This window comes from Temnothorax curvispinosus, unplaced genomic scaffold (assembly GCF_003070985.1).
Source record: "Temnothorax curvispinosus isolate PA1 unplaced genomic scaffold, ASM307098v1 QBEX01012082.1, whole genome shotgun sequence".
Lineage (NCBI taxonomy): Eukaryota > Metazoa > Arthropoda > Insecta > Hymenoptera > Formicidae > Temnothorax > Temnothorax curvispinosus.
The window spans coordinates 1-12,589 of record NW_020221862.1 but is presented as its reverse complement, the minus strand read 5'-3'; the positions used below and the strand labels follow the sequence as shown (position 1 = coordinate 12,589).

General features: G+C 28.1%; 2 protein-coding genes across 6 annotated transcripts; one reads left to right on the top strand and one right to left on the bottom strand.

Annotated features, from left to right (window-relative positions):
* Positions 1-1,398: 1,398 nt before the first annotated feature.
* On the top strand, positions 1,399-8,042 carry LOC112462229 (probable phosphoserine aminotransferase). The gene is made up of 8 exons (XM_025027882.1): positions 1,399-1,736; positions 3,004-3,134; positions 4,859-4,968; positions 5,047-5,208; positions 5,286-5,380; positions 5,996-6,165; positions 7,031-7,291; positions 7,901-8,042. The coding sequence occupies exons 1-8, from the start codon at positions 1,668-1,670 to the stop codon at positions 8,016-8,018; spliced, it is 1,116 nt and encodes a 371-aa protein (XP_024883650.1). The 5' UTR covers positions 1,399-1,667; the 3' UTR covers positions 8,019-8,042.
* On the bottom strand, positions 7,912-9,768 carry LOC112462230 (guanosine-3',5'-bis(diphosphate) 3'-pyrophosphohydrolase MESH1). Of its 5 annotated transcripts, none has more exons than XM_025027888.1 (4): positions 9,247-9,599; positions 8,403-8,734; positions 8,210-8,310; positions 7,912-8,007 (listed from the first exon to the last, which is right to left on the bottom strand). In XM_025027888.1, exons 1-3 carry the CDS (start codon positions 9,446-9,448, stop codon positions 8,218-8,220), a joined length of 627 nt encoding a protein of 208 aa, XP_024883656.1. In that variant the 5' UTR covers positions 9,449-9,599; the 3' UTR covers positions 7,912-8,007; positions 8,210-8,217. The 5 variants fall into 5 exon arrangements, with proteins under 5 accessions (XP_024883656.1, XP_024883655.1, XP_024883653.1 ...); XM_025027887.1 differs by lacking the exon at positions 7,912-8,007 and adding an exon at positions 9,648-9,768 and having other exon boundaries at positions 8,070-8,310; positions 9,247-9,484; XM_025027885.1 differs by lacking the exon at positions 7,912-8,007 and adding an exon at positions 9,626-9,669 and having other exon boundaries at positions 8,070-8,310; positions 9,247-9,484.
* Between the last annotated feature and the right edge of the window lie 2,821 nt (positions 9,769-12,589).

The following is a 12,589-nucleotide window of genomic DNA, read 5'->3' as shown; positions in this document are numbered from 1 at the left end:
GCCGCTGAAAATGAGCGTCGAGCGTCAGCATGAAAAGGCACCTTTAGAAGTTTTCTGAACCCAGATTGGATTATTCCTCTAGATCTAAAAGAATAATCTAATCTGAGCTCAGAAAACTTCCAACAGTTTTCAAAATAAACATTCTGCTGAACGCAGCAAGTGTAAATGCAATATAACACATATGTACAGTGTTAGAGGGAATTCACACCTTGGCAAAATAGCAGAAAGCAGAAAAGCAGAAGCCAACTGTAGCAAAATTCATGTTCATAGTAAGCAGAATGTACTGTGCATGCATATATATACTGTAGTATACTTACTACCAGCGCGAATTCTGATTGGCTTCTGCTTTTCTGCTATTCTGCCAAGGTGTGAATTTTCCCTTATAATTATAACATAAGTTGCATATGTTATTTGGTGTTTGCTAGATACCATTTAGTTTAGGCATAATTTTTAGGATGCCACGAAAAATTACTAATGGTTTTACAGATTTTATATCTATGAAAAAAGAAAATAAACATGCATATTGTGTGTGTTGCAATGTGACCCAAACGTCCCAATAAACATAAGTAACATGCAACTTTTACATGCTAGTTACAAAATAGTGCAGAGATCTGCAAAGCGATTTTTGATAAATTGTTGAATAAGTCTTATATTTATTTACATTATGTTTTTAAATAATTGTATTGTATATATAAGAAATACTTTTCTTATTTTATAAAATATATTTTTTGTATTAGGTAAATAAGGCGGTATACATGCAATAACTTATAAATAATTGTCTAATTTTTTTTATCTTTATCAACAGGCGCATATCCTATATAATTTCGCTATATAATTTCTTATACTACGTAATTCTTCTTTGTTGAAAATTATGTTCGTTTGTAAATATATTAACTTAATAATCTATAATCCTTGTAGCTTTTGTATGGAATATTATACACTATACAGAGCAAAATTTGTTAAATTTATTACGAACATAATAAAAAAAACTTCATTTAAAGTCAAGGAGAACCGATAATCTTACTAATAAATCTTAATAGAAGTGTGTTGAGTTGAATTTTTATGAGCAAATTTTAAAATTATAGTCACTATTTTAAAATTCCCTCATAAAAATAAAATGACTATAGTCACTATTTTAAAATTTCCTCATAAAAATTCAACTCCACAAACTTCTATTAAGATTTATTAGTAAGATTATCGGTTCTCCTTGACTTTATTTGTTTTTTTTATTACGTTCGTAATAAATTTAACAAATTTCGCTCTGTATAATATTCCATACAAAACCACAAGGATTATGTACATATATACATATTGAAACGCACTGTACGTACGTATTGGAACGTGCCTTGACGTTGACCATGAGATCTTGGACAAAAATAGTTTTGAAACACTCTGTACGACATTTGCTTAAAAGTAAAACAAACAAACCGCTCAACGTAGATGCCTCATGTCTCACGCGTTAGAAATTTTATTTATCTCGATAAGATTGTAGTAGGAAAATACATAGACATAGAGGAATTCAGATAAGAGATCTGAAAAGACCTCCCACGGATTGAACGAACCAACTGCGATAACGATTGCTGCCTGGTACCACTTGTTTGTCTCTTATCCACTTCAGTCTGCTTTGCGCTGTCTGCCACGCCGTACGTCAATTGCAAATTATAATAATGACCGATCTCTCTCAAAGTCATAAAGTAATCAATTTCGGCGCCGGCCCTGCTAAATTACCGCACGAGGTATGTTAAAAAATTTTTTTACAACTCGCATTACGCAAATAAAAATTTCCAAGTTAAAAGAAAAATTATTTTCCAAAAATAAATGACTAATTTTATCAAATTAATTTTCTTAATAATTTAGATGTTTTTTTAACCTATAAAAAAACGCATGAATATTCTGTATAAATCAAAATTTATATAACAATCCATTGCATATAAAATGCAATAACTCTTTTAGCATATGTTTTCACGAATAAGCTAGTCCAGCAAGTAAAATGCAGTAAGCTAGGAATTTGCAAGCAGATAAAACAAAATATTACGCAGATTGAGATTAACTACGTTCGCATTAAGCTTAAATTCTGCCAGCAGTATCTGTTTCCTTCTTCTGCTCTTCCTTCTCCCCCCCCCCTTCGACGACATTCCGACAACAAATTGCCAGTAGAACGGAGAAAGAATCTATCATTTCGCAACCATTAAAATGGCATGTATCATTTAAGTGATTACGAAATGACATTATGCTCAGTTTTGTAGTGGATTTGTTATCGTATTCTGTTAGTAGATTTTATTATAAGATTATTATAAGATAAGAAATATTCTAAACTAAAAAAACAATATGTATAGTATAAATATATGTATGGAGAACTTGATGATTAATATTGTTACTACATAATATATAAGTGTTGCGAGTAATTGCAGAAAAAAGTTGTAATTTGATCTAATTGATCTCAATTGCCAAGTTATAAAGGATATGTTCTTTCAAGATACGACTTGTCAGTAAATATGTGCAGATAGCTTTTGCATTAATGTTCCTGATGTTAATCTGTTAATACTTATTTTATTTAAACTTACTTTCATGTAATACCAATTAATTTTTTTGCAACATATACGTTCAAATGTGTACATACGTAATATATATTACATATAATCACAATAATTTTTTTGAAGAAGTATATGCAAAAGATATTTATATAACTTTATAGTCTCCTCTCCATAAGAAATATTAATAATTTCTGCGATTTACAGTCGACCTATGATTTTCGGAGCCATGAGAATGAATAGACAGCCGTCTCTTCGCGCATTATTATCATAAATAAATAATCTTCATACTTTTATGCAATAAGCACGTATAATAAATGCATTTCAGTCACATTTTTTGTGCTATCAAAACGATCAATCATGTTGTGTTTTTAAATCCATTTTTATATTAGAAGATAACAGAATTTGAATAAGTCGCATTCATTGAACTAACAGATATATCAATTAATCGAGAATGCTTCGTCATTTATAGGTTCTGAAAAAAGTGCAGGAGGAATTACTCGCATATGGAAACACGCAAATCAGCATCCTTGAGCTAAGCCATCGATCGAATGACTTTAAGAAAGTTATCGACGATGCACAGGCTACACTGCGAGACATCCTGTGAGTCAATTAAAAATCGAAGTCAAATCACTCGACATAAGTCGTTTATTTCAAAAGTGATACCATTCATTGCAATAAATTACAATAAAATATATAACGCGATAAACGTAATATATATAAATTTTTGCAAGACTCTTGATGTAAAACTTACAAAGTTCTTATCCTTAATTTTAATGTTCTCAAACATTCAAATCAAAGTTAATTTTTTTAAATAAAATTAAAAAAAATTTTTAGATAATCAAGTAATTTAAACTCAATCTAAATTTTTTTACATTAGAGTTTATTAATATTACAAAATAAAAATAATATAATCATCATTGCAATATGAATTATATCTGGCCTTCTTGTCTATAATCTGTAGATTATATCCATTTTAATATATATATATATATATATATATATATATATATATATATATATAATATATAATCTATTATATGTAGATTATACACATGTACAGTAGTGGCCAAAAGTTTCCGAACAGTCACAAAAATCTAAATGCATTAATTATTTTGAGAACAATTACTTCAACAGTCATACATGAGATATGCAAATGATAAAGACAAATTAATAATATCTACGATATCATATTTTTTATTGGAGAAAAATATAAATAACAGGTTTTACAGTAAACACAGTAATTTGCCGGACTATTCATTTATAATTGAAAAATTACAACAAATTTCATATTAACAAAATTTTCCATATTGAAAATGAAGTTTATTTCATTTTGTCGGTATTCCTTTCGAAGCAATCTGCTGCACACCGACGAGACATAGACTACTTTTACACAGCGGCTTATATAATTCGGTTTAATAACTACCGTATACTATCCGATCAAAAATTTTTCTTCTTTTGATCATAATGATTGTTTAAATAAAAGCTTTTTTCGATACTTAAACTACAATTTCTAATATATATATAAATATATATGTGTGTGTGTGTGTGTGTGTGCGGTAGTTATAAAACCGGATTATAAGTGATCGCCGTGTAAACGTAGTCATAGACTCTATAAGACGGTTTATCAAGTCCAGTAATATGCTATTCTATTTTCAGTGACTCATACAAATCAGTTTTGTTGGAATGTATGGCCCAGCACGTTTTAGTTCTTCTTAAAAATATTTATATTAAAGTCCGATGATTGCGCAGGCCACTTCATAACTTGAACATTGTTGCTGAGGAGCCAGTCTTCCAGTCTTTTACAAGTCTAGAACAATGTTTCGGGTCATTGTCATACTGAAGAATCCAATTTATAGGCATTTTTTCTGTAGCAAAATTAAGCAAATTATTTTGCAGTATCTCTCGATACAGTAGTGAGTCCATTTTTCCATTAATTTGAACTAACGGACCGACGCCTTCAGCAGAGAAAATGTTCCACACCATAATATTGCCACCACCATGTTTGACTGCAGATATTAGGTATCTGGCATTATATCTTTTTCCTACAGGACGCTTTACATACTCTCTTACCGCTTCCAAAGAGATTCCTATCTAATTCCTGTTGTTTATATTTTTCTTTAATAAAAAATTTGATATCGTTATATTATTAATTTGTCTTTATCATTTATATATATCATGTATGATCGTTGAAGTAATTGTCCTTAAAATAATTAATGCATTTAGATTTTTGTGACTGGAAACATGTGGCCACTATTGTATAGTCTGTATATAGAAGCTTTTCTCGTAAATTTTTTATTTTTACAAGTGATTTCTATTCTTTAAAGCAATATTCCTGACAACTATAAAACCCTGTTCATGCAAGGAGGCGGTACCGGACTTTTTGCGGCAATTCCTATGAATATTATGAATGGCACTGCGGATTATTTAATAACTGGTAAGAAATAATTTCTAGATGTTCAATAAAGTAGCATAACATTGATATTTTCTAGCCTAAAGGCATAAATTTGTTTAGGTTCATGGTCTGCAAAAGCAGCAAAAGAAGCAGCTAAGTACGGAAAAGTGAACATGGTGCTACCTAAAGTGACAAAATACACAGAAATTCCGGATCCTTCCACTTGGAACTTAGATGCAAATGCATCATATGTTTATTATTGTGCCAATGAAACCGTGCACGGTAAACAAAACACTTTGAAATTTTTTCTTGTCATATTATTTTAACATCACACTGATATTTTTGAAATATGTTTCCAGGAATCGAATTTGATTATATCCCAGAAACAAATGGCATACCACTTGTTGCTGATATGTCTTCGAATATACTTACGAAACCTTTTGACGTGTCTAAAGTAGGTATAGGTATAGCATCCAAGCTAGCAATAAGCCTGTTTATTTTAATGGAACTTCTTACACAGTTCATCTTTTCTCTTTTTCTCTCCGTGAAAAGAAAAGAAAGAAGTTCAGCTAAAACGAACAGGCTTATAAAAAGATATGAGTATCTTAAGACATATTGATGTGAATTGTGTTTGATGAATTGTTGTTTGCATCAGCATGTATGATTTCTTTTTATTACCTCACCCCGTCAATAATATTAAGAATTGTTGAAGTGATATACATATATTTGTAGTAACTTTTAATCTAGTGTTACTAAAGCGGATTATAACAAATTCAGGTGTTATTTGGTGGACATTATAGTGTTATTTTCACACATAACTGTTCTGTATCTGTAAGAAAATAAATAAAAGTTTAGAGTGATTTTGATAATTTTATTGATATAATACGGATTCAAGCACCAAATAGCATACTTAATTAAAATATTTCATAAATTTCATATTATGACTTAGATTAGCTGGAGTTTAATAAATCTCATCTTGGTAATCGTCGATAACATATTTTCATTTTAGTAACACAAGATTAACTGTTCGCTCAAATATATTAATTATTATAAACATATATGTTTTCAGTTTGCAGTAATTTTTGCGGGTGCACAGAAGAACATTGGCCCAGCTGGTGTTACTTTAGTGATTGTACGAAATGACATGCTCGGTCGTGCTATGGATATATGTCCGACGATACTAAATTTTACTATAATGGCGAATGATAATTCTCTGCACAATACTCCACCCGTCTTTCAGTAAGTGTCATTGATTACATCACTGATGTCATAATTAATAACTGACTGAAGAATACACATAAATAACATACATAATTGATTTGATATACCTATAAGTATTTTTTTTATAAGGCTATAAAAAATAGATCCTAAAAAAATTAACGAAACATTCTACATTCCTATATCTAGAAGTTTATACATCTGGAAAAATTATGTAACAATTTTTTTTGCATCTTACAACTATTCCTAAAAAAATGATTAAAAAAATAATGCTCTATATATTGGTCATTCCATAAATGATGCGATATAAAAAAGAGCTTGATTTATTCTTTAATTCAAAATCGAAAAATTTTTATAGCCGGGGAATTAAAAATTTAAAATTAAAGGTTCTTGCACAATATATGCCAGACAACAGGCAATAGAAACAGAATTTCCGATGCGTTGGATTTCTATTCTCCATTGCCTGTACCTGACCAATCTCGGTGATTTGATTTTATATAGCGCTTTTAGGCTACGGTCAACGTGACGTTCTTCATTCAAAAAAAAGAGAAGAGGAATGTTTCGAAGCATTTGTAGCGTCACGTTGACCGTAGCCTTAGTGACTAGTCAGGTACAGGCAATAGAGAATAAAAATCCAACATGTCGCAAATTCTGTTCCTATTCCCTATTTCTATTGCCTGTTACCTAGCATTGTGCAAAATTAAAATATATTTTAGATTAAAATTAAAATGTTAAATTTTATTTAAAAAATATCTATAAAGTCCGTGTTACTTATAGGCATGGGACGACCCAATACATGGCATTTAATTTTTTTATACTATATTTTTGTTTCTTGTAATGGAAATTCTTACAACTATTAATCTGTCGGGACTATTTTATATTTTAGGATATATATGGTGGGTTTGGTATTTGAATGGATTAAAAAAAATGGTGGAGTCGAAGGTATGCAAAACTTTGCGAGGAAGAAGAGCAGCAAAATATACGATGTGATTGATGGATCAAAAGGATTTTATATGTGCCCGATCAAGCCAGATGCACGTAGTAAAATGAATATTCCACTCAGAATAAGAAACGGTGACGAGGAATTAGAAAAGGAGTTTCTTTCTGGTGCTACAGCTCGCGGTATGCTGCAGCTAAAGGGTCACAGGTCAGCAGAAAACAAACTATTGAAATAAAACCGCAATTATAACCATATAAATTTTTTAATACAATTGCAACAGTCTAAAGTCTCAAATTATGTTTTTATCGATTCAGTTGAGTGCACAATAATTATAAAAAATAAAAAACTAATCTGATTATTTATATTTCAGTTTTTAATCAAAAGATATATAAATACAAAAAATATATAATAATAAAAAATAAATCATTTAAAATTTATTTAAAATTCTATCAAGGACTTAACGGAATAATAATCAAATAAAGGTAATAGAATCTATAAGCCGAACTAGGTTTTGATGATCTAATTAAGGTCAAAATATCTAATTCAATTGTATAAACAATACAATTCTTAGCATTAAATTGTACTACTACAACTTAGTTCGGCTCGTACCCCCTATTATCTTTATTTGATAAATGTATTTATTGCTTTGTATTATAGATATCAATCTACTTGATTATTTAAATTAATTCTAGCAATATGTTCATTAAACATATTTTTCCAAAATTCAAAACATTTAATGTAATAATAATATAATAGAATAATATTTTATATAGTATTATGAAATAATATTAAAGTAACTATAATTTCTCTTTACAGATCAGTGGGTGGAATACGTGCATCTTTGTATAATGCAGTCACGGAAGAAGAAGCGGAAATATTGGCCAACTACATGAAGTGGTTTTACAATAAACATTGTAAAAAGACTGAAAAGTAACTTTGAAAAATGACAAAAATCAATTTGCTTGGCAAAAATTATTCAAAAATGTTACTTGTAAATATACATTTGTATTGGTTTTTATATACAATAATTTTCCGTATGTAAAGCGTTTTGGATTTGTTCATCTATATGTGTATCGTGTTACATTTAGAATCTTACCAGCTATTAGATTTAGGACTTTTACTTACAATTTTCTTCAGAGCAAACCATGTGATGCAAACAAAATATCTAATTCTCTTTCTAAATTAGGATTAGTTTGACGACATCCATCTACAACAGCTTTTGCCCACTAGAACAAAAAAAGTTTTTTGAGATGCAATATTAATGCTATTTGTTTTATATTCTATAAAACTTATGTCCTCATCGATAGAAATAGCTCACCTTAAAGTATTCTTTTACTCTTTCACTTGTCCAACCAATGGGAATGCCTTTTTCAAGATCTCTCAAATTATACAATTTATCAGCCAATTTTACTAATTTTGCTTCGCGAGATATATTAGGTGCATGTTCTATCTGCAATTGTTTACGTTTGGCTTTTGGCAATGTTTTGTCATCAGTTACTTCTCGAACCACCTGGGTAACTTTATATCCAAATTCTTTTTCAATTTCCTCAAATGTAGTATCAGTATCTTCCACGGTATCATGTAAGATTGCTGCTAGAATAACAACTGGTTCAAAAACCATACCCTCTTGGATTAAAATATTTGCTACTCCTAAAAAAAAGAGTAAAAGTCAGTTACATATACCATAATGATGTTCCAAAAGTCACTTTCTTCTAAACACAAAGTGTTTTGGAATAACTTTCTCTTATCATAACGTTAAGTAAAAGTTGATAATTTCTATAATGATAATTTTCCACATTAGATATATGTTCTTAATAAAACAGCAAAAATTATTTTTGTCTATATAAGAATAATAACCTAAAAATATTATTGAATTATTTACCTATTATTATCAAATTTACTTTTTAACTTCTTTTATCGTTCATCAACATTAAAATATAACAATTAAAAAAACAAAATTAGTTTTATCGCTATAACATAGAAACTCAATGGAAGAAAGCTTGTATTTTTGGAACATCCTATATACGTTAACATTAGGCCTGTTTGTTTAGCTAAACTTCTTGCACAGTTCACCTTTTCTAACATGAAAAGAAGAAGAAAGATGAACTGTGCAAGAAAGTTCAGCTAAAACAAACAGGCCTATAAAATTATTCAAACTGAACCTAAAGGATGGTTTATGTATGGTGTTTGATCGACATTCTTCCTTCTTTGATTTTGATGTTTTTCCGCAGCAAAACTAGCACATTTTATTACTTGCGACAACAATTCTTCTTTTGTTAACTCCTTTATACATTTTTCGCAATGCACGTTTTCACTTTTAAAAGAATCGGCCCATCCTGCTTGAGCATTATTGCTGTCTTCCATAATAGTTTTGTCTTTATATATCCAAATATAATAATTCTACAAGATAATTTCAATTTACATGTAAAAAAGAAATCTTTTCTTTCTTCAAATCGAATGTTGTAGTATCAATATAACCTAAATTTAATTTTAATCTTCAAATAAATAATATAAATGTGAGAATAGGTTAATTTGTATTACACTTATGCTCACAGCCACTCACAGCGTTGTAAGCAGACGTCCTTCATTAGATCACACAGATTTGCTTGCGCATCTCAAACGGCCATGTTTTTGGAATGCACCAATCCCGATCAAAGTAAAGAACCCTATAGTTTAGGACATGACCACTGATGACCACTCTTATCTTTCTCTCTGGTTCTACTTCCGGTCTCTATTCTATATAATTCTACGTCTATGGATTGCAAAGATACTCCGAACTCCGACGTGAGCTGTTATATCAAAATGTGCTAATTAAAGAAGATTTTTTTAAAGTCATGAATTACTGTTCATTCTTTTACGCACAACTATTTTTACGGTATGAAAATTGCACTGCTATAAATATATTTTAATGTGCCAAAACAAAATTTCATATATTTATTTATATAAAGACCTTCTGACACTAATGTAGAGGTTAGATTCCGAATTAATACATTTTATGAAGCAAATTTTACTATTTTAACTAATCAAACACATTGTAATCTTCTCGGAATGTTTAGTTGTCGAAAGCGCGATTTATTTATATTGGAAAAAATTAAATATGATTTGATGCAAAATTTATATGTGTTTAGTATATATATCTTAGTGCAACATTTTCTGAAAGAAAGCTTGTATATTATTCATTAATTTATCAGTTTAGCAGTTATAGTAATTATATTTGAATTCAAAATTTAAAATATTTTAAATTAATATTTTTAATTTTGTTTGTAGTAACGTTACAATAAAATTTTTAATTTAGAAATACAAAATAGTTTGGATATAAATAAATTTTTTTACTTTATCCATATCTGTGTCATTTTACACTTCTAAAGAAAAAAACATTAACAATATAAGTGAAATATATAGGTACTTTATTATAATAGAATTTTATGCTAATGACAATGTTATAAATTGTTTTAGCAATTTTGGATACCAAAAGACATTGAAATAATTATATCATAGAGTTACTCTACGGATACATCAATGACTAAAGAGAAAAAGGTTGCATTATTGCATTTATAAATTTTATATATGTTGCTTGTTTTATTTATTTTTATATATATATATTTGCTGAATGTTTCAAAATTATCAAATCACTGTTTTCTATATATATATTTTTTATCTATACACAATGTTCTCTTAATAAAAATAATGTAATGTCACCTGTTTTTTAGTAAATTATTCACTACGTTCACACATCATTATTATTAATCAGGTTCAAAATTTTTCAAAAACTTTTACTTTTAAGAAAAGAAATATAAATTTTAGATCAATCACATGATTAAAAAATTATGAAAAAAGAAAGAATGAATGAAATGTCCTATATAAGATAATTATCTAATTTAAAATTTAAAATTGGAATTTTATTATTACTAGTATTGCAATCTTGTTGTATCTGTGATAGAGTAGAGAGAGAGTATTATAATTGTTGTAGCTTTTACATGATTTTTATTTTAGCAATTTTAGTGTGCTATGATAGTACATACGTTGAGATATAAAAGTTATTGATATGAATATTTTAACACGTACACAGAAAAGAAGATTGTTGTTTATTTTATTATAACTTTATTAACACCTGATAACAGTCACAATATTATTTTATACAGTCAACATGTAGATATATTCTCTTTCATTGTTCTCTTTCGATGTTTTATATATTTAAAAAATTAATAAAAATTTTATAGAAATATAATGAAATTATACATATTATATTATATTATATTTTGTTTGAAACATATGATATATAGAGTGATTCTGGTATCTGAAATAAGCTATAACTCTTTTCCGAATAAAAATAGAAGAATGATAGAAGAAGATGTTATACTATTCTACTGATATATATAATTTTATGATTTTTCTATGGTAATATGATCTATTGTATTTTTTTCAAGATTGCCCCATTGTATCTATGTAATCAAACTGTATGATTTTTTAAATGTAATTATAAACTTGTTTTAGGCAAATTAATCTTCTCATTATTCTATGTGTGAAAATAATAAAAAGTATGAAATTAATAGAAAGTATAAAATAAGGCAATCAAGAAGTCAATATTTTGTATCTTATTTGTATTTCAATATTTTTACCTGTTATCTGATATTTATTACTTTAATACTTTTGTATCTAAATTAATGAGAATGGATTGATAGATCATACTAGACATAATACAACATTTTTCTCTATCATTTTGTTTTATCTTTATTTGGATAAGAATTATATTCCATTTCAATTACTAGAGTCCTTATATATTCAATTACATAAAACTTAATATTTCTTAAAACAATGTTGTTGCATATTTATTGCCTTTTATTATTATTCGTCGTATTGATTTTCTTTTACCTTCTTCAATGTTCTATTAAAGAATTAATATATTGCATAATCACGCTAAATATTGCTTATACAGGATATCTCTCTGAATATAATCAACTATACTTTCTATTAACTTTAGCTTGCCACATTCTAGTCCAGTAGTCTGCTGAACATTCTTCAGTTTCCTAGTTTTCACATAATAACATAATTTTCTAGTTTCCTTGTAATAAGTTCAGTTTAAACTCACAAATCATTCTTGACCTGATATTATTGTAAACATCTTATTCAACCTCTGTATTTTCAATTCTTACATTACAAGCTTAAAAATATTAATTAGAATAAAAATGACAATGCGACAAAGTCAAGTGATCTCATGGATCGGAATATGGCTAATTAAGGACTCGAAAATAAGTATGGCTAGCTACAGTTAACAATAAAAATCTGAATGACTAAAAAAACGTGTAAATATTATATATTTATAAAATTATAAACTTGCTAATTTTTAAATTACTTAAAGATAATTGCAATAGTGTTTATCATTATCAGAGATGGTTAAATAATCGTTTATAATGATTCAATATTTAGCATAAATACACAGAAAGATAGTTATAAAATCCATATCTAAAATATATTAGAAAACACATAATCAAATATATTATATAT